General features: G+C 45.2%; 1 protein-coding gene across 15 annotated transcripts in view; it reads right to left on the reverse strand.

Annotated features, from left to right (window-relative positions):
* The window catches only part of PTPRT (protein tyrosine phosphatase receptor type T), a 1,011,807-nt gene that overhangs the window by 68,532 nt on the left and 921,631 nt on the right, over positions 1-21,644 (reverse strand). For 10 of the 15 annotated variants that reach the window (XM_070485956.1, XM_070485943.1, XM_070485946.1 and 7 more), the window contains 2 exons: positions 17,042-17,232; positions 395-482 (listed from right to left, as the gene is read on the reverse strand). In XM_070485956.1, the coding sequence (XP_070342057.1) occupies positions 395-482; positions 17,042-17,232 (279 nt within the window). The remainder of the gene's footprint in view (positions 1-394; positions 483-17,041; positions 17,233-21,644) is intronic. The other 5 variants (XM_070485942.1, XM_070485948.1, XM_070485952.1 and 2 more) reach the window with 1 other exon arrangement.

Below are 21,644 nucleotides of genomic sequence, written 5' to 3' on the forward strand. Positions count from 1 at the left end.
TGGATCTTGCTCCTCATCCCAAATTGCTGCCAGGGTGGTACTCTGAATTACAGGAACTGCTGGGAACACAGGAGAATCATTTTGGCTGAGCTTCCTCCCCAACCTGAGGAATTCTTGACTGGGCAATGCCAGGCAAGACCCAGCCTTCAGAGCTCCCTGGATCTGCTCTGCCTGGACCCAGCTCCCCTCCTGCCCGCTCTGGTTGAGATGAGCCAGGCTCTCTCATCTAGGCCAGGTAGGACAGGGAGGCTGAAAGAGAGCTCCCAGCTTGGCATGTGGACCTAAAGCTGGAAACATCAAGGATTATTTGATAAGAAATTCCAGATAAATAACAGTAATAGCTTCTTTTACTCTATGTCCCCAAAGCCTGGGGCCCTCCCAGCAGGGCACCTACAGGATATTATGTTCCCGTATCGATTCTTATTGCGGTTTTCATCCTCTTTGGCTGTGTCCCACGAAGCTGTCTGCCCCTCCGGTAAGGCCTAAAAAGAAAGGACGGAATGGTTAGAATGGTCTGAAATAGGAGTTTTATCCAGGTGTAGATGAGCCAATGGGGAAAGGGAGACCCACTGTGACGAGTCACTTAGTATAAAGGGCTGTCCGTTCCTGGGTGGGGCCTGGAGAGAACGTGGACTCAGTCCCTCCATGGACTTATTCACTTGTTCATTGAATCAAATGCTATTGATGTCTTCTCTGTGTCACGAGCCCAAATCTGGTCCAGTAGGGGAGTCATTTGTCCATTCATGTACCCATTCACTCACTTTATTGAGTCTCTAATAAGTTTTTGTCACTGTTATAGGTACTCGGGATACAGTGAAAAAGACAAAGTCCCCCTTGAGCTTCCAGTCAACTGGGAGATGCAGCAAATGAACAAGCAAACACACATAATTTTAGATAGTGGAAAATGCTATGAAGAAAAGAAAGTGGTGTAAAGGAATAGTAAGGAGGGATGAAAATTATTACAGATTACACAGTCTGGGAGAGCTTCTCCAAGAAGCTAACATTTAAGCTAATTCCTTAATGATGTGAAAAACCAGTCATGTCAAGAAAAGTAGAAAGAGCTTTCCAGGCAGAGGGAACAGCAGGTGCAAAGATGGTAACCCAATGGCCATATTCACAGATGAGACAGGGGAGAGCAGTGTTGGGAGCATCTGGAGATGCTGGGAGAGTTCACGTTATATAAGGCATTGTGGTCATGGGTAACGAGTTGGATATTGTTCTAAGTGTGATAGGAAACCATTGGAGGGTTTTGAGCAGAGCAGTTAGTTGATCTGATTTATGTTTTACAAAGTATTCTGGCTCATGTGTAGAACACAGTCTCTAGGAACCCCAGCAAGGAGATCAGTTAGGCAGTTGTTCCAACAGTCCAGGCAAGAAATGATGGTACCTTGGACCCCTGTACCAGGATGGTGCCAGTGGATGTAGTGAGAAGTGATCATTTTCAGTAGAATATTGCAGATTTTGGTTTCCCCCAGAAAGAGATTCAGAAACAAGGGTTCCAGAATAAGATTTTATTTGGAAAGCAGTCCTAAGGAGCATGGGTTGGAGAGTGGGGAAGTGAGACAATTCAGGGTAGGAAGTCAGTATAGGGTACATCAAGGGGCAGGTTACCAGTGTGCACCTGGGGCTTAATCCCATGGGCCCAACTCCTGCCTCAGAGTTGTCTCACCAGAGGGAGAAGGGGGTTGGGGTATTTACCCACCAATTCCCATCTATCGGTGGTTGAAGACGACTCTTAGGAACTCCTTCGGCACTTCTGCCATGCTCTGTAGGCAATGTGTCACATTCTTTTCGGAGGAAGTCCTCCAGGCAAAAAGTCACAGGTGCCTCCAGGAGGCAGGCATTGGTTGGGCATGCAAGGGAACAGTGAGTGTAGAGGGGATATGGGCAGGGTACCAACACGGCTACTGCAGATGTGGACTATGAAGGAAAGAGAGGGGTGAAAGCTGATGCCCAGACTGTTGCCTTGAAGTGCTGAATGCAGAGTCGGGTCGTTTACTGAGATGGAGAAGAAATGGATGGGGGAGAAATAGGATTGGGGAGGCAGGAATTAAGTGTTGTGTTTTGGGTACATGAAGTGCTTAGAACAGTGCCTCGCACTCGCTGAGGACTGTGTGCTTCTTAACACGTTCAAAACAATAAGAACAGCAGCGGCGGTGGTGGCCACATTTGAGATGACTACTTGACATCCAAACTGAGATGCTGAGCAGGAAGCTGGACATGCAGGTTCTAAGTCAGAGTTTGGGGAGAGAAGAGATGGAAGTCATCAGTTTAAGAGGAGACAGACAAGTAAACAAGCATGTGGAGTGATTCAGCAGAGTTACGAGCCAAGTGTTTTGGAAACACAGTGGAGGGTGGAGTCCATTATCTCATAAAGAAGGAAGATGGGCATTGAAGGGAGCAGGAATAACTAGAAAAGCCACAGAAGCATCAAGGTCGGGCCGCGCTTTGATTACCATCCCCACCCCGCCTCGGTAGAACAGGCTGAGTGCCCCATTCATGCCCCTGCATTGCTCCTGAGACTGAATTTGCAACATCTTCAGTCTACTCAGCTCCCTGTCAGCAGTGCAGGGGAGACGAGCTTCCACTCATCTTAATACACCAGCCTTGCCTTTGCCCACCTATTTCTTACCGGGTCCATCCTAAGCAAGGAGGAGTCTAACCTGGCTAGTCAGAAATTCAGCCATTCAGCGGTCTATGTTTTACAAGCAGGCAGGACTACTGTCTATTAAAGCTGAGCCCATGCATGACGCGCCCTTCCTTGTTTCCAGTCTTCCAAGTGTTAAGCCAGCCTGGGTGGGTCTTCTTCTAGGGCAGGGGTTGGCAAACTTTTTCTGTAATGGGCCAGATAGTAGGTAGTTTGGGCTTTGTAAGCCACATAGTTTCTGTCGTAGCTACTCATCCTCAACTCTACAGTTGTAGTGTGGCAGCAGTCCCAGACAAAATGCAAACAAATGGGCACGGCTGTGTTCCAATAAAACTTTATTTACAAAAACAGGCATTGGGCTGGATTTAGTCTGTGGCTGTAGTTTGCCAACCTTTATTCTAGAAGCATGACCACGATCCTTATCTATCAGTGTTGAGTAGGTAGGTTTGGTGCCCATTCCGCTACCTAGCCGCTCCAGATAGAATGGAAATGGGGTGGGAAGCCCTTGTCTGGGCTAAGCCATGTTCTCCAACTTAGTTTTGCCCAGGGTCTGAGGTTGGGGTAATAGAGTGCCTTCTCAGCTATTAATTGATCAGAATCTTGTTCTTTGTGTGTCAGAAACCCTTAGACTGGCATCTTGGAGGAGAAGCAAAATAGGTGCTAGGTTCTAGGCACCAATCTCTGCCCTAAATCTGAGGGTAGAAAAAGTGCTGTGGAGTTAGGAACGTACTCATTTTATAAAGGGAAGCCTTGTCTCTCCTTTTTCTCTTCCTCCTTTTCTTCCTCCTTGTTATAATTGACCATCTCCTTGCATCCCTGTTGCCACCAGCATAAGCCATCGTTAGACTGCAATTGGTTCTTGCTTTTGCATGTAACTCTTAGAACTGAGACCCCAGCCTCTGGCCTCATCCTCTCACCTCAGCCAGGTAGCTCCAGCTCCTTCAGGCAACTTGCCAGGTCTATAATATTCCTGGTTCTCTGCAGGGGTGGGGTGTGTTTGTCTCAGTGGTAGCGCTGGATTTCTCCGTGTTCAAGCTGATATTCTGAGGGTGGATTTTCTCCCTGAAACCCTTGGTGACAAAGGTCATCTGTGCATCCAAACATATCCCCCTGAAAGTGGTGTGAAGCAGAGAATAGGATGCTCCAAATGTTTTCATACTAATTGTTTTTGGGGAAAAAAAATCTGTTGACACCCTACTATGTGCCAAGGTTCAGGTTACAGTGAGCTTAAGGTTTTGTTATGGTTGCACATTAGAATCATCTGGGGAAGCTTAAAAGCTCCCAAAGTCATGACTCTACCCCAGACCAATTAAATCAGACTCTCTGGGATGGGACACAGGCATCAGCACTGTTTAAAGCTCCCTGGGTGATTCTAATGTGCAGCCATGATTCTTTCAAACAGTGAATTTACCTGGAGCAATACTTTCCCATGAGCCTCCTCACTGGTTTCTCTGGCTTTGTTTTTGTTCCCTGCAGTCCATTCTCCTCTGTAATCAGAGAGCTCTTTACAAAATGTGAATAGGACCCAGTTACTCCCCTTGCCATTACCTTCAGGATAAATTCCAAGCTTTTTAACATAAGGTCCTTAATGACTTCACCCCACATTCCCCTCGAGCCTCATTTCTTGCTCTTCTGTCAATATTCCAATGATAAGGAACTACATGCAATGCCTCAGTTTTAGGTATTTGAAACTTCTGAGGCTTTACACATGCTGTTCCCTCTGCCTGAAATTCTCTTCCACCCAAGTCTACCTGGTAAGCTCCCACATATTCTTCAAAACCCAGTTGAAGCATCTTCTCTTTTGTGAACCCTTCCCTGCTTACCCTCCCACCACCCCACAGCACCCCCAGCTAGTCAGTCACTTCTTCTATTATTAGATGGACTCCTTCAAATCTGATGACTTGAATGTCTTGTCTCCCAACTTGGTGATGGGTTGCTCCAGGGAAAGCGTATCATCTTATTCATGTCTGTATCTTCAGAACCCAATACTGGCTTTGTACTTCATATGTGCTTGAATTACCCCTTTTGAATGAATGAACAGATAAACAAATGAGTGAGGTGGTTCCTGAGCATTCAGAGGGCAAAGATCCTAGCATCTCAAGGTGTCCGTGACATTGAAGGCCATCTAATTGTATTCCCTTCCACTATGGTCTTCTAGGCAGCTGGTAAGCTGATCCGTGGCATCTGTTACTTGGACACCCTCAAGGACGAAGAGCCCACCACCCCACGAAGCTTCCTGCCTCACTTTTGGATGATTTGTTAGACAGTTTTTTCTTGACTCTGCTTCCACGTGCTTTGCTTTTGCCCTGCTCCCTGGGGCCCCACAGAATAAGCATGCACCCTCTGAACTGCGACACGGCAGAGATTTGATGAAGGCCCCTGTGCACCCTCAGAGTCCTTCAATGGCACAGCATGGCACGGGCCATGCTCTTCAGGACACACCCTGCATGTAGATATCCTTTAAAATCCCAAACTAAACAACACAGTTGTGATGAGTGGCACTTCTCTGGGAAACCATGCAGGCCCCTGCCACAGCCCCGGGAGCCTCTGTCTCCCCCTGGTGGGCGCTGAAGGGGAGCGTGTGGGCCTGGGGGCTGAGATGATGTTGACAAAGGCAGAGGAGACAAGGCCTCATAGAGCCGCGCGGGAGGGAGCAGTAATGATCCCCTAACTGGCAGGCTTTGATCACACATCCATCTCCCTTTTAGGGAGCAGGAATCTAATAGGGGATAATCTCTTGAAGGAAAAAATTAGGAGGGGGTAAAAGTATGAAAGGAAGACTCATCTCCATCTTCAAAGTGAGCCAGCCGAGGGGCATTATTTTTACATTAGTGGCTAGTTACAGTAGATTGACCAAGGAATGGTGGCAGTCATTAGGAGCTAATCACATTCTTTTGAAACCAAAAATTGCCACCTCATTATATTCATCCATTATCGATCTCCGCTTTCCTTTTCTCATTCTCTCCTCCTTAGGGTGTTCAGCCCTATTTTCACTCTTTTTCTCTGAGTGTGGACACATTCCCTACTCTTCAAAAATGTTGCTTTTCTAAGGCAGTCATTTTTCTTTAGTCCTAAAAGATGCTTTGGGGATGTCCACATTCCTGCAGGGCTGAGGTGAGGCAGAATTCTCAAACGTCAGATCTGGAAGGATCTTTGGAGAAAATTATTGCCTCACTTTACAGATCAGCAAAGTGAGGTCCAGAAACAGGAAGTGACTTGCCCAAGAAGATATACTGAGTGTGTCCATCTCCCCTCCCCCGCTTCCTTCCATAGCGACCGTCTGAGAGCTGGGCACCGTGCTAGGTCCTAGAAATAAAAGCAACAGACACGGCAGAGAAGTTCTTATGAACTTTAAGTTTTGGTTGTGGGAAAGTGCAGACAATAAACAAACAAATGAGATAATTACTGTTATAACCAGTGCTATAGAGGTAATAAACACGGTGCTGGGACAGACAGTGACTCAGGACAAAGGACTAATTTAGAGAGACTAGACTGGGCAGGACTCTGCAAAGGTGACATTTGAGAAGGAAAAAGCAGCCTCTGACTTCTAGGAGCTGGCCTGGCACTCATAGCTGGACCTCGGTGTTCTTCCCTTGAACATATACAATTTCACAGAAGGCCAACATCAGAGCCCAGGATGGGGCAAGATAAACACATGACCACTCTTTAGTCCTATCTAAACACAAATAAAAATATCGACACTGTTCAATCCAAAAAAACGACCAAAGATCCCCATATCCTGGCTAACAAGAGACCACTGCTTCTTAGACAATTACAGCTTTAACCTCTATCTCATGTTCCCTTCTTATAGTTAAGATCTATTAAGGTACCAAATCTCACCACTTACTAACAGTGTCCAATCCAGAATAAAGCCCCACTTCCTTAAACCCTCTCCCAAATCACCTCACACAGCCTGCATCCTATGAGTCCTTTCTAACATCGTCTTCCTGAGATGTCCCACAGTTCCTAAACCCAGCTTGTTCTACTGCAGGTGTGTTCTTACAGGTCTTTCGTTGACACATTTGAGCTGAAAACTAAGTGAGGAGCAGAAGCCAGCCACGGCAAGAGCTCGGGGGAGAATGTTCCAGGCTGAGTGAAGAGCGAGTGCAGAAGCTCTGAGATGGAATGAACATGATGTCTTCTAGAACTTGATGGAAGGCTCTCAAGAGAATAAGAGTGAGGGAGTGACACATGATGTGGATGGGGAGGGTGTGGTGTTCAATCAAACCCTTGTGGGCCATGGCCAAGAATGGCCATTTTAGTCTAAGTCAATGGGAATGCGTTGGACATTTTTTAAAATGTGAGGCTGAGCCACTACCAGCATCATGACAAGCGGCTAAGAGCACTTGTCTCTTGTAGACAGGCTTCACAGACTTTAGGAGAAAATTATCATCTGGTGCCTGCCCCAGACTAACTCTCCCTGTGGTTGCAACCCACTCACCCACCTACCACTCTCCCTCCCAGCCACAGAGCTGAGGTCTCCTGGAGCCGGTGGGGGCTCAGACCATGTGAGTGCAAGTCACAGGCTTCTTATGCCTTGCTGTGCTGAGTTAGTCCAAAGGACTGTGCAACCTACCTCAGTTTCCCCACTTCATACTTTAATTCCCTGCTAGAACTGAGAATTGTCCCTGATGCTTGCTTGGCTGATTCCTTCTTCCACCTGTTGTTTTGGGCCTACTGAGATAAAGGGTCCTTCCCGAAGCTTGCCATCCTTCTTTGGACACTCTTCTTTGCACCTAAGCCTTGAGTTATTCCTCAAATAATGAGATGTCAGAACACAGAGCTTCCAAGAGCAGCTGGCCTCCAATCCAAGGCTGAGGGCATCCTGGTCCGTTTTGTTTGCTTGCTCACTCATTATCCTCAGCAGATTCTGTCAGCTATGATGCCTCTCTCACTCCCATTCGATTGACTATATCCCTGGAGATAATTGGATGTGATATGCCCTGGGGTGCAGCAAAACCAGGCCCAGGGAATGCTGATTAGGCAGTTCCTAGCTGACGCTTCAGGGCACAGCTGAGGGCCTGCTTCCTCCATGATCAGTCCAGACTGCCAGGATTTCCCCACACCTCTGCCCACCACCGTGCTCTCCTGGTGGAGGGAAGATTCCAGAGTCTTCACCAAGGAGGCACCATTTTACCTGGGCCTTTCGTTCATTTATATTGTCAAGAAATCCCTCTCGTCCACTAACCTTGTGTGTGAGTCAGGGAAAAGGGAGGGCTTTGCCAAAGGCAGACAGACTAGAGCGTTTGGATGTTTTTTCTGCAAGTCATTTCACCACTCCAAGTCTCAGTTAACTTTCCTGAACACTGAGTCAATACCGCGCCCTTCAGGTTAGGGCTGGGGAAGCATCTGACTACACAGAGAGGGAATGGGGGAAGTTTTTCGCTAAGAAACTCTTATGTATTCCAATCATGCTGGTGTTTACATAACTCTATGCATTTGTTAAAATTCATAGAATTGTACACCCCCCCCCAAAATGAATTCTTGGGGTGGCTCTGGCAGAGGCCAAGCTTTCAACAAATGCCTCCTTCTGTGCTGAAAAGCAAACATCTTAGGGATTATAAATGTGGACAAAGAAGGCAGGAGAGGATGACTAATGACATCTACTCAGAGTGGCATCAGGAGAGCAAATATTATTGTGCACCATGTCACTAAATAGACGGTAATGTATGAATTCTGCTGGGAAGCTAAGTAGAAAATCAGATCGCAGCAAGATGTGGGTATTTGTCTGTGACAGGAGCTTTGATCAAGGCAGGATAGTTGAGTGTGTGTAGAGTCACAAAGCACCCTTTAAAAGAGCCCCTTAAAAGCTACAAAGTCTTTTTTAAATGACAAATTTTAGGCCAGCAGTTCTCAAACTTTGGTAGGCATCCAAATTTCCTGGGGAATTTGGTAAAATGCAGAGGCCTGGATCCTCTCCTGCATCCATGAGCCTGTGTCTCAGTGTTCTTTACTAATTCTCCACGTCATTCTGACACACATCACTCTTTGCCAACCACTGTTTTAGGCAGTAAGGTAGATGGAAACAGCAAATTCCTAGGGGAGACTCAACCTGAAATGTAGAGAGATACTCAGTGCACCTGTAGAGACTGCCCACGGGTGTGAGGGTCTTCCTGTGTTGGGGTCTTTCTTTAAGAAATACTGCCTTTTTTTTCCTCAAATGGAACCATTCTTAATCACAAAGTTTTTCACCAGGACTTTGCATTTCAATTAATATTTAGTCTTTATACACTATTCTCCAGATGCTTCAGAGAAGATAGATGAGTAAGACCCCATCCCTACTTTCAAGAAGCCTAGAGTTTAATGGAGAAACTCATGCTAGGGTACCTCTATTCCTCTCAGCTCTGAGCCTATGATTTGGAGCAGCCCTGTATCCCATTTCAGGCTGCAGACTCTGGTCCCCTCCACACATTGTCTCCATCTTCGCTCATGAGTTTCTGGGTGGCTGTCTCTGGGTCAACAGCTCTCCTCTGAATTTGAAGTTGGCTAGAGTTAAGGGGCGGACTGTCAAAGGCTGTGACTATTACCTTGTTAATTCTGCTCAGGGAAACTGTACAAGTGGCATAAAATTCTCATTTATCTCACAACTAGTTTCATTTTCATTTCTCTTTTCCTAGAGGCATCTCTATGTCCCTGAAGAGCTGGCTTGCAACATTTCAATTCTTTTATGTGTCCAAGCCCCTGAACATATGGTTCCCTCTGTCACACATACTTTTCCTCTACCTGACTTTCTTCTACTTTTCTTAAACTTAGTGCCTCACGTTTTGTGAAGCTTCTGATTCATCTTGGCAGCAATAACTGACAAAAAGCAAAAATAAACAACAACAACAAGAAAACCTGCATTCACCCTGGACCACCCTTACTTAGGTGTCTGCAAAGCATTTTAACTAGAGTTCTGTTATGTAGTTACATGGTGTGGTAAGATCATGAGATTCCTTTATAGTAGTGTTTTCACTTTATTTAGCTTTCTAACTCAGTGCCCAAAACAGTGTAAGGTACACAGTAGGTACTCAATAAGTGTTTCTGGCCAAATGATGTAGAAGCATATACTATCAGGCTTCAGAAGTCCACGCTATGAAGTCAAACATTTCACAAAAGATGAATTAGGGACCCAGAGATGGAAGAGCCTTGTCCAAAACCACCCAGTATGTCAGCAACAGACTGAGAACTGGGTCTTGACTCTGGGTCAAGGGATTTTTCTGTGGTACCACCTGAGACTTGCTCAATTGGTTGGGGAGGGTTCCCATATTAAATTCAGAAAATATTGTTTGCTAGGTTATAAACAGAATTGTAAGTGGAAAAATAAAAATAAACCCAAAGAAAAAGACTGAGTTAATACTCCCCTACATGAGCTCTTTCCTGCTAGAAAGACTTCCAAGTCTGAAACCCCATGGGTTACTGATGTCTTTTGGCCATCTCCTGGAAATGGCCCATTTTCTCCTTATTTTAATCCATGGCGGCTGGGGTGAAATGAGCAAGTGGAGTCCCAATCTTTCTATTTTGGTCATTGTGAATTCCCAGAATTGGAGAACAACCATGGTTGCCCCTTTCATGTTTGGGCATCCGCTACTAATTCCCATGCCCCTACCCAGAATCACTTCTCATTTGCAAATTGAGGAGCTGGATCAGGATCTCTCAGGGGTCACCTGAAGTGGGATGTTCTGTGACTTTGCTACCAATTGAGGATAGAAAAAGTTATGGGAAAAGCAGAAGGTCTACTCTGCCCCTGCTCTGGTGGCTCTGAGCAGAGAAGGAGGCACATTGGGTGACCTGAAGCATTCATCTCCATGGTTACACCCCATCAGGAGGCTGCCTGTCCACCATCACCCACAGGTGATTAAGAGAAAGATGGCAACACCAGCCTCACCCCATAAAAGCCTCACCGCATAAAAGCCACGCACATGGCATGTCCGCCCAGATAGAACTGGAAAATGAACAAATGTTTGCTCTTCATTAGGCTGCATCATATTCCTCACAGCTGCTCCTTGTTGCCTTAAATAGTCTTAATGGAGCTGTAATAAACAGATACCTTCTGGTTGCCCTACTGGGCTCATTCTACTCATTATGACAACAGACTGCCTGGATTGGATTGGAATTATCATGTTTCCTTTCCTTCTTTCCATCACAAAGTCACCTCTTTCTGTTGTCCCTCATCTTCCCCAATCCTGTTACTTTTCTGACCATGATGATGGCCAGGGTTACAGAGCTCACAGACAACCCTACTCTCAAGCCAACATCTGTTAGCATTTACTGGCATGCTTAGGGTTTTTGGTTTGTAATTGGGAAAGGTGGGAAAATTTGGGCTGCGGATTGGGAGGAGGGAAGATGCTGCGGTCCAAGGTCACATGCAGAAGTCCTTTGACTTTAGCGTGGCTGTGTTTCATCAGCAGGGTAGATTTGAGGGCTCATCACATGCGTCCATGGGCATCAGATGTGACCAGCAGCAAGCACAGCAGGTGAGGTGATGGGTCTGTGGGCACAAGCAGGGCATACACTGGGGACTCATGGGCCTCCTTACACAGCATCTCACAACCTTGAAAGTAAATTATAGTCACCTGGAGACCTTAGACAGTACTGACCCCTGGATCCCACTCCCGGGGATTCTGACTTAATTGGTCTGAAGGACGGCCTGGGCACTGGTGTTTTTAAAACTTCCCTAGGTAATTCTCAAGTGTAGGCAAGAATGAAAACCTTTAAGACTCAGAGATATACGGCAGGTGCACTTAATTTGCCTTAGGCCTCCTTGAGTTCTTAGGAACCCAAGGCCCCTGGTCAATCACGGTTGCTTGGACTTGAGACATAACTACGGGGGTGGTAGTTTCCGAGAGTGGGGTCCAGTGGGACTATCAGTAGGCGGGAGATTCAGCTGGCCTGGACAATTTGTTTCTACCGCAACTCCCAAAATATCACAGACAGAAGCGCTCTTTGGATCACTTTGACCAACCCCCTCGCCCTCATTGCATATATATGGACATGGAGGCCCAGAGAGGGAGAGTAACCTGCCAAGTTCACCCAGAGACCTAATGAAAGAGATAGGACTGGAATGTAGGTATCTTGACTCTCAATTCAGGGCAGTTCACGTATTACTTCAATTTACTGAACCTAAAATATGCATTGAGAGACTCAAGTTTACATGCTAAGGAGAACAAGCTGATTTTAGGGCTCTATATGAAAGGTGTGTGGGCTTATCTGGGCTCTGGGCCCAGTCTCCTGGTTCAGGCAATTCCATCTTTACCTTGAATTACTGTCCCAGCCGCCTACATGCCTCTGGTCTCCCTGCTCTCATCTGTGTCAGATTTGTTGTTTGCTGTTAGTGCCGTTGAGTCGATTCCGACTCCTAGTGACCCCGTGTAGAGCAGAGCGGAACCCTGCCTGGTCTTTTTGTGCCATCCTCTCACCTTCCAGTGTTATATCAGACAATGCTCTGCTGCTATTCTTAGGGTTTTCATGGCCAATTTTTTTGCAGGTGGGTGGCAGGTTCCTTCTTCCTAGTCTGTCTTACACTGGAAGCTCTGCTAAAACCTGTCTATGCCAGATAGTTACATCTAAAATGCAAATCCAGCTTAAAAAATCCTGCCCCCTTCAATGGCTCCCCATGGCCCCTGGAATAAAATCCAAACACCTTAGCCTGACAAATGTCCCCTTGCCCTCACCCCATGCCCTCCCCTACTAACAATTTCAGCCCATCTCCCTCCAAGCTCCCTTCCATCGTTTATGTACCAAACTGCTTCTGGTTCTCCTAACTCAGTCTATTGTAAACACCCTCATGCCATAGCTTATTCTAGTCCCTCTGCTTAAAACACCCTTCCTGCTTTCATTTGGTTATTCCTATTTCTCAAGCTTTGGTTTAGGTTTTATGTCTTTCAGAAAGGCACTGGCCATCCATCCTCAGGCTAGGCTTCATGCATGCCACCTGAAGGGTTCCCAGAGCACTCTGGGTCTACCTCTACTGTGACATTTTGCCAAGATATTGAACTGAAATGATCAGTTTATATACCTGTTTCTAAGAATAGGCTCTCAGTCCCCAGAAGGCAAGGGCTCTATCTCACCTCATCTCCTCAGTTCCTAGAGCCTAGTACCATGCCTGGTCTCTGGAAAGTGCTTAGACATCTTCCAGTTGAAATTCTATAAGACTCAGTCCTTGGTCCTTGTCTCTGTCTATGCTCACGTGCTTGGTGACTTGGAAAAGTCTTGTGGCTTTAATATCATCTATATGTCAATGACTCGCAAAGTTTTCTCCCCAGCCCAGGCTTCTTTCCCAAATTCCAGGCTCATATATCCAACTAGCTACATTCCATCTCCGCTAAGATGTCTAATAGATGTGTAATTGTTCAAAGTAAAACTCCCAATGCTCCACTGATCCCAAGTCTGCTCTACCTGCAGCTTCCCCATCGCTGTTGGTGGCAACTCCATCCTTCCAGTGGCTCAAGTAATAGCCTTGGAGTCACCCCTGATTCCTCTCTTTCTCTCACATGCCATGTCTAATGTGTTAGGAAGTCCTGTTGGCTCTATCTTTAAAATATATTCAGAATCCAGCCACTTCTCAGCACCTCCACTGCCACACCCTGGCTTGAGTCACCATCGTCTCTCACCTGGGTTACTGCAGTGGCCTCTTCACTGGTCTCCCTGCTTTTATTCTTGCCTTCCTGTGTCTATGCTTAACACAGTAGCTAGAATGAGTGTTTCAAAATAATGTCAGGTAACTATCACTTATCTTCTCAAAACTCTGCAGTGGCTTTCCGTTTCATTCAGAGTAAAAGCCAAAGTCTTATAATGGCTTGTAAGGCAGTATACGGTCAGGCCCCCTTTATCTCTCCAATATCATCATCTATTACTTTTACTTCTTGTTCACTCTACTCATGCCACCCTGGGCCTCCTTGTTCCTCTTTGTACACGGCAGATGTATTACTCCTTTGATCAGGAACTCTCTTCCTCTAGATATTTTCCACCATGTCTCTGCTCAAATCTTATCTTCTAATTAAGGACAACCCTTCTACTCTACTTAACATTGAAACCTCCTTCACCTTATGTCCATGGAATACACTATCTCCCTTCCTTGCTCTACTCTTTCTTTTACAATGGTACTTGTAGAAGATTGTATTATCCAAAGATTATATTTTCCAATATCTCCTGTTCCATATTCTTTTTTAGAATCTTGCAACTGCCCCTCCCTCCATCAAGAGATGGAGTCTAACTCCCCTCCCTTAAATGTATGCAGTTATTATTTACTTATAACCAATAGAATATGGTAAGACTGATGCTGTGTGATGTCCAAGTGTAGGTCACAAAGGTGATACACTTTCCACTTTGTTAGCTAGGGAGCTCACCTGTGGAGTTCTGAGCCACCAGGTAAGAGGTCTAGCTATACCGAGGCTACCATGCTGTGAGGAAGCCTAGGTCATCTGAAGAGGCCACCTGTAGGTGTTCCAGATGAGAATCCCAGCTGAGATCCCAGATGATAGCCTGCATCAATCCCTAGACACGTGAGTAAAGATGCTTTGAGATGACTTCAGTCCCTAGCTTTAGAGCCTTTAAGGCTTCAGACAGCGTGGAGCAGAGACAGACCACTGCTGCTTTGCCCTGTCCAAATTCCTGATCCACAGAATAGTGAGCACAATAAATTGGTTGTTTTATGTTGCTAAGATTTGGGTAGTTTGTAATACTGTTAGACAGTATTTTTCACTGTCTAACATACTACATTATTTATTAATATATTACATTAGGTAAGTTATTGTAAAACAACTTACTTAGTTGGAAGCCTTTTGTTTAGTTCCTGTTTTCCCTGCTAGAACACAAGCATCTTGAGGGCATGGATCTTTGTCTATTTTGTACACTGTTGTATCCCAAATATCTAGAACAGTCCTCGGGAATAGTAGATACTCAGTAAATATTTAATGAACAAATTTGTAAGTGATTATACAACTGAACTGAATTTTAGAAGACACAGCTTGCTGTAACTGAGAGGTCCCTTATATGTTGACACATGAAACTCACTCAGTTGTATGAAAAAGCTGAGCAGGGTAGGAGAGTAACAAGCAACAAATAGCACAGAGCATGTTGGTTTGAGAGAGGGACTGGAGATCCAGGAGTTTCATGTCTACAAGAGGACACAGTCTTCAAGCAGATTTGTGACTCTTATGCTCCCTATGTAGATTCCAGACATCACAGGATCCTTGATGATCAAACCCATATCCACCTGTAGTCTAGGAACATGGACTAGCACATTGTGGAAAGACTCCCATTAAGAAATGCTTTCCAATTAACCTCCTGTTAATCAGAGAATGCTGTTAACTAGAAGCTAAGCATTCCAGTTAACTGATTAAAATAATTTGAACTAATTAAGGGCAAGGCTAGTCTAGTTAGCAGTATTTCTGGTTGAGGTCCAAATGATGGAACAACATGTATCGTTTTTCTCTCACTATAAAAGCAGTTCATTTCCAGGCTCAAAATAAACCAAATCCCACCACACACATGTGGATGCTTTTGAAAGAGATACCTTTCTGGAAGGAAATGTGCCAAAGTAGTCAAATGTATTTGTATTTTTGTCTTCAGATTTTAGATTGCAAATTCTTAGAACAGTGTTTCTTAGGCTTTGACTACTTGCCCCCTTTCTGATAAGTCACATGTCTCCCTTAATGCTATTTGAAACTTTACAGCAAATTAAATATTATGAGTAATGACTTATTAAGCCATCATGATACTGAGGATGCCTGTACAAACAGCACGCCTTCTCCTGACACTCACCGAACAGATCTACATGGGTGTATATAAGCACACACACATGTAGCTCCCCGCAAATTTAAGGGGTTGGGACTATTCAACCAACCCTCTAGGAAATAAGGCCCAAGGAAGGGAGGTAAAGAGACCATCTCCTTCAACTCTTGTCCCAATATCCTTCCAAAATTTGTAGATAGAGCATATGAAAAATGCTGTTTTACCTGGACCATATTTGAAACTAACTGCTAGTTCTCCTGAGCTGGTAATCACTCACATCCATTGACATCAATGTTTTTGTTCTCGTAAATGTGTCAAACACACCCCTTGCCACTATGTTTTACACTCTCGTAAAGTTTTAGGACCAGACAAGCCCTTAGAAATCACCTTATCTAAACTCTTCATAACGAATAAAGAATTTTAAAACTCAGGTAGCAGAATGATACGCTAAGATCACACAGTTTGTTTGTTGGAATCTGGCTGTCCGGACCCCCAGTTTAGCACAATTTCATGACCTCACACAGCTTCTGAAATACTGCTTTGTAAGCTCTGTCTCAGAATACAGTCTGAGAGATAAACTTAGGCTGCATTATCAAGAATTCCAAATGTGTAGAGTCTGAGTCAATGCGTTTTCACTGCACAGTGAAACCGAACCTAGCATATTTGGGGCACATGCTGCATGTGAAAAAAACTCCACAAAAAACTAGTGCATATAACTCAGAGCCTGGCACACAGTAGATATTTGAAAGATATTTTGGGAAGGGAGGAGGAGAGGGAGAGAGAGAGGAAAAGTGAAGAAAGAAATGCTTGTTTTCAAAGTTGGCTGCAGCTGGATTCCATCTGCATGAGGCGGGTGGAAAAATTCCTCTTGGAGAGTGAGGTGCTCTTTAGTTCAGCGGAAACATCTTAATGAGTTTTTTGTTCTATTTTATTTTACTTTTTCTTCGTAAAAGGTGAGGCCTAATGCGCAAGGTCTGAAACAAAAGGAGTGAGACAAAGCGAGATAAATTGTTCTGCATAATAAAGTAGGGGAGAGTAGGAGTTCTTTTCCTGGCTGCTGGGAAAAAGAAAAAAAAGGGGGGGACTTCTGAGGATACTGAAAAGAACTTTCGGGAGAGGAGTGGATAGAGAGCTGACAGGAGACTGGAACCTTAGGAGGAACCGTATTCAGGAGCTTCCTGGATTTTGCTGCACTCCTGTTATTCCCCAAACTTCAGTAACAACTGCTACTCACAAATCGTTTGCATTAGAGATGCTTTGGGGAGGAAAGAAAGGGATGTCCAATGCAGGGGTGAGAGAAGGTACACAGAGAGAGGGGACGACAGTCACCAGATGAGATATTGACTTGGGGGCTGTTGAGAACACAACAGAACATGATAATGAGGCACAAGGTGACTAGGAGCAAGTAGGCCTCCCAGAAATCACTGGAGGGGCAGATTTGCTGGCTTTTCTACAACACGTAGGATGGGGGCTTGAGCTGGTCTATCTTCCTATTGAAGGGAGGTGTGAATCCAAACTGATTAAGTAGGTCTGAGTGGTGACTGAGATGGTGCATTTCCAACATGTTCCCAGGTGATGCTTATGCTGCTGGTCCAAGGACCATACTTCGAGTAGCAAGGCTTTAGCACCCATGAAGCCTCTGCACCCATCAGGAAGTTTCCCCACAGGCTGGTTTCTTACCTCATATTCCTCCTTGAACCCGTAGCCCTGGCCTCTCTTCATCTGGGTAATGTGCTGCAGCAGATCAGCCACCCGGATGGCGGGCTGGAACTGGTCCCGAGGATAGCTCATCTCCACAGGGTCGCAGGCCCGGTAGGGGTGAGTCTGGATTGTGAGGGTGGGCTGGGACAGCTCCCCGCGGCTGCCATCTGCTTCAGAGAGAAGGAGGCAGAACAGATCATCACCTATGGGAGTTTTGTCCTCTGTCCTCCATGCCTCCCTCAGCTTGACCTGAGGAGGGCAGAGGGAACTAACTCAGGACTCAATTGATCAGGAAACCACAGAAAGAATAGAGACACACTGCTTCCCTGGCACGGCTGTGGTGGTAATTTAAAAATTAAAACAACAAACAAACCAATGAACACAATAACCCTTGGTTTGTTTCTATTTCAAGGGTGCATATTGATGGAGGAAAGACAAAGTTCTAGGTTGGCTGTCATCCCCTGCCTGTCTCAGTCCTTCCTCCAGTCTTGTCAGGGTTGTCTTGGCCAATCTTGGCCAATCCCAGAACCAGTGAGAAGCCAGAAAGGCTGGATACTGGGAGTACTCTCCTGTTTAGGAAGTAGGGTTCCTGGAAATCGTGTCTGGTGCCTGCCTGCAGGTGAAGAGAGCCACAGGTCCCTGGAGATCAGAGCCACGTGACTGCTTCTGGTCCATTTGCCCACATCCCTGTGACCCGGTTTCCCTACTAGTTTGTTTCCTTTGGGTTGTACGCTGGAAGGAATTGGAGCCAGTCTTGGACCCCCAGCAGACAGCAGGGACTCTGACCCTCTTAGCTGCTCTCTCCAGCTATGGGCTCTGCAACAGTGACCACCTTCTGCCCACTGTCCAGTTTCCTCACCACTTAACACTCTTGAGCCAGGAGTGTTGCTGAGCCCACCTTGCAGATAGGGAAGCCCAAACCTCTTCCTTCAGTCCTGCCAACTACTTCTCCCAGGCCTGGGTCCTATGCCTCGTCTCCTTCATAAAATCTCTCTTTGACATAGCTCTATACTTCCCCCTGATAAGAATCTTTATACCTACTGAGTTGCTTTAACTGCCATGTATTAGCTTGGCCACCCTGGAAACTGATTTCTGCTGAGGTTGGATTTGAATTCCTCTGTGCCCCTTGGACAAGTAAAACTACGTTCTTGCCTTATCAACTCTCTGTCAGGCATACATTGTTGGTCTTCCAGGTCCTTCATCCTATCCAGAACTATCTAGGCTTGGTCTCCCCAACCCCCTCTCAAAGACATGGACAGTCTATGCCTTAGACCCTCCCATTTGTGGCATGCATGAGATGATAACTGCATCTCCCCTGGATGTTTCCAGGCACTGCATGGCACCAATGCAGACCCCGCTAGGCCTATGCCGTACTCACTCCCTGGGGGTCTGTAGCATACATTCTTGATTGTCTGCAACTTGTCTTTGCAAAATCCATGTTTCCTTCAGCTTGTTTGTCTCTCATGTCACAATAATCCATCAGACATTTGATTCTGTAGGTGAAAGGGAACTTTCCTACCATGTGACAGCACGAGCAAAACTGTTCCTAGTAGGTAAAGATCTAGAATATAGAGGTTTATGCATAAGGAAGAAAGGCCTATGCAAAATTTCCTGACCGTGCATAAGAAAAATAGCGCTTATTTTTTCTCCTGGGATTTCAGGTAACAGGTAACACCTCTTCGATGGCATTGCTTAAATATAGAGCTTGGCAAATGTGGGGGCTGCTTCCCTTCTCCATCACACCCTTGTGATCATGAGTTAAGATTTATTGAGAACCCTCTCTGTGCCAGGGGCTCCGGCAGGCACTGGCAATGCACAGATTACAGATTTCACCCTCAAGGCTTGATGGTCTAGTAGGGAAGACAGACAAGAAGAACCAGCTGAAGCACAACAGACGCTGGAGAAGCCAAGTACATTTAGGTAGGAGCAAGGAGGTGGGGATGGAGTGAAGGTGGTGAGTGGAAATGTGATGAGGATAAAGCTATAAGAGACGGTGTGAGGTCGGTCTAGAAAGGCTGTGAATTCATAAGAATCTTCAAGCCAGTGGGAAGCCGTTGAAGGATTTTGAAAAGAATCTCTCTTTTTAAAGATTCACACTATTTCTTGTAGGTGTCCCAGCTGCCATGGATCTGAGGCACCCTTCCAGCGAATATCACTCCTGTGATGGTGTGGTGAGGTTGGGGATGGAGAAGAAAGAAGCACTTGAGTTTGCTTCTCTAGATGCTGCACTTCATGATCCTTAGGAGAGGATGAGCCAGAGTCAGTGCCCGGAGCCCTGTGGGTGTCTCTCACCTAAGCCACCATCACATAAGGGGGCAGATGTCTTCAGAGACCCATGGTCTCCTACAGGTCCTGGGGCATGAGCTACGTGGGAGACTTGCCGCCTGGCAGAGACAGGCTTCTTAGGAATGGGAACCTGGCAATTTTTGTGAGATGCCAAATGTTTCCAAAACCAAATAAGCTACCAAATGGATATTTTCCCTAAACACATTGCTACACAGACTGTAAACTTGGTGTCAGCAAAACCAACACTGGAATGGAAAATAACTGCATTTGAAATTTAACAACTTGTATTGCTGTAACATTTGTAATAATGTCAATGCCGGTGCTAATGATGCTATGAAGACTCGGAACCAAGGGATTTTCAAGGCTTATTAAATCAACTAGTTGGACTCCCTTTTGCAATGTATCTTACCTCACCTATTCCCTTATTAACCTCCGATAATGCAGAAGTGATGCCTTTATCACACCCCATTTCACCAGACGCACTATACTTAATTTTCCATCATTAGATTTAATGAAAACCCAATTTCACAACTCACTTCTCTCAGGAACCTACAAGTAATGCTACGTTTTTATCAGCCCCAATTAAAAAGCGTTCTGATGTTTCTATTCAAGAGGGAGCCTTAAAACTAATGTGCGATTCTGCTGCTAATTCAACAAGGGCGCTGGAATTCACATGCTGCTCATAAAATGTAACTCAAACCAGCTGGCCAAGGGAGAGAACATTTTTCATTTTTCTCCTCACTAGACCCTCAATTTTCACGCCATTTCACCTTCTCATTGATGGGTCTTGCCTGTTTATTTACCACATAATCATATTTTGGATTTCTTTTGCACTTTTTCTAAAGCTGTTGTCTAACCCTGTAAATTCCCCTGCAATAACTCTTGTCGCTGCCTGTGAGGGGCATGTGGGGCAGGCAGAGGGATTTTGGTGACATGTATGAGATCACAGCTCACCACTGTCCCTCTGATTCTCTCTTTTCTGTCTCTCTCCTAGTTCCTCTTCCTTCTTCCTTGGGAACCAGGCTTTGACCTTCTCTTTTTTATCCCCTTGCTACCAGCCATTGTAGATCTCTCTCTAGCCTGAGCCATATATTTTCAATCACTTGCTAGAAACTGCCACTCCAACTGGTTAACAAATATTTACTGAGTACCTATATTGTACGAAGGATGCTATTAGATACTGTGTAGGAGGGTGGAGGAAAGTGTGTTCAGAGGGAGATAAGCACTCCACAGGCCTAGCAGGAAAGAGGAAGAGATAAGGTGTGCATAAACAAGTCTAGCAAAGCTGGGAAGGGATAGGCACCTAGGAGATGGGAAGATGATGTGCTGCAGGGTTAGGCACCATGGAAACAAGCTCTGGACATTCACGCCCCATCTCTGTTGCTTTTGGCATGACTATGTACAACCTATATCAGCTCTACCCAATAGAACTTTCGGTGATGATGAAAATAGTCTATATCAATGCTGTGCAATATGGTAGCCACTAACCATGCATGGCTACTGAGCATGTGAAATGTGGCTAATGTGACTGAGGAAATGAATTTTAAATTTTGGTTAATTTTAATTAATTGAAATTTAAATATCCACATGTGACTTGTGGCTACTGTATTGGGCAGCTCAGATCTAGAGACAGGGAAAAGGCAAGCACTCTGGAGTCAAGTCACAGGGCAATGACATCTAGTGGAAATATAACATGAGCCATATGTGTAATTTAAAATTTTCTTGTAGCAACATTAAATAAGGTAAGTGAAATTAATTTCAATAAGACATTTTATTTCATCCAATATATCAAAATAATATTTCAACACATAGTTGGTACAAAATTATTAATGATATATTTTACACTCTTCATTCATACTAAGGCTTTGAAATTCAATGTGTATTTTACTTACAGAGCATTTCAGTTCAGACTAGCCGTATTTCCAGTGCTCAAGACCACATGTGATTAGTGGCTACTGTATCGGACAGCACGGGTATACACAGGCTTATCCCAAGCCAGATCAAGTTCTAAAGAGAACTAATTTAGAGCTGGAGCGAACTCTAAAAAGACGCTGATCTAGTGTAAGACAGTCCCAGCGCAGCACTGCCCAATGGAACTTTACACGATGATGGAAGTGTTCATATTTGCACAATCAATATGGTAGCCACTAGCCACCTGCGGCTATTGAGCACTCGAAATGTGGCTAGTGTGACTGAGGACCTGAACTTTTACTTTAAGTTAATTTCAAATTAATTTAAATGCAAATAGTTTCACGTGGCTAGTGGCTACCATATTGAATAGTGCAGATCTATACAA

This window comes from Equus asinus, chromosome 15 (assembly GCF_041296235.1).
Source record: "Equus asinus isolate D_3611 breed Donkey chromosome 15, EquAss-T2T_v2, whole genome shotgun sequence".
Lineage (NCBI taxonomy): Eukaryota > Metazoa > Chordata > Mammalia > Perissodactyla > Equidae > Equus > Equus asinus.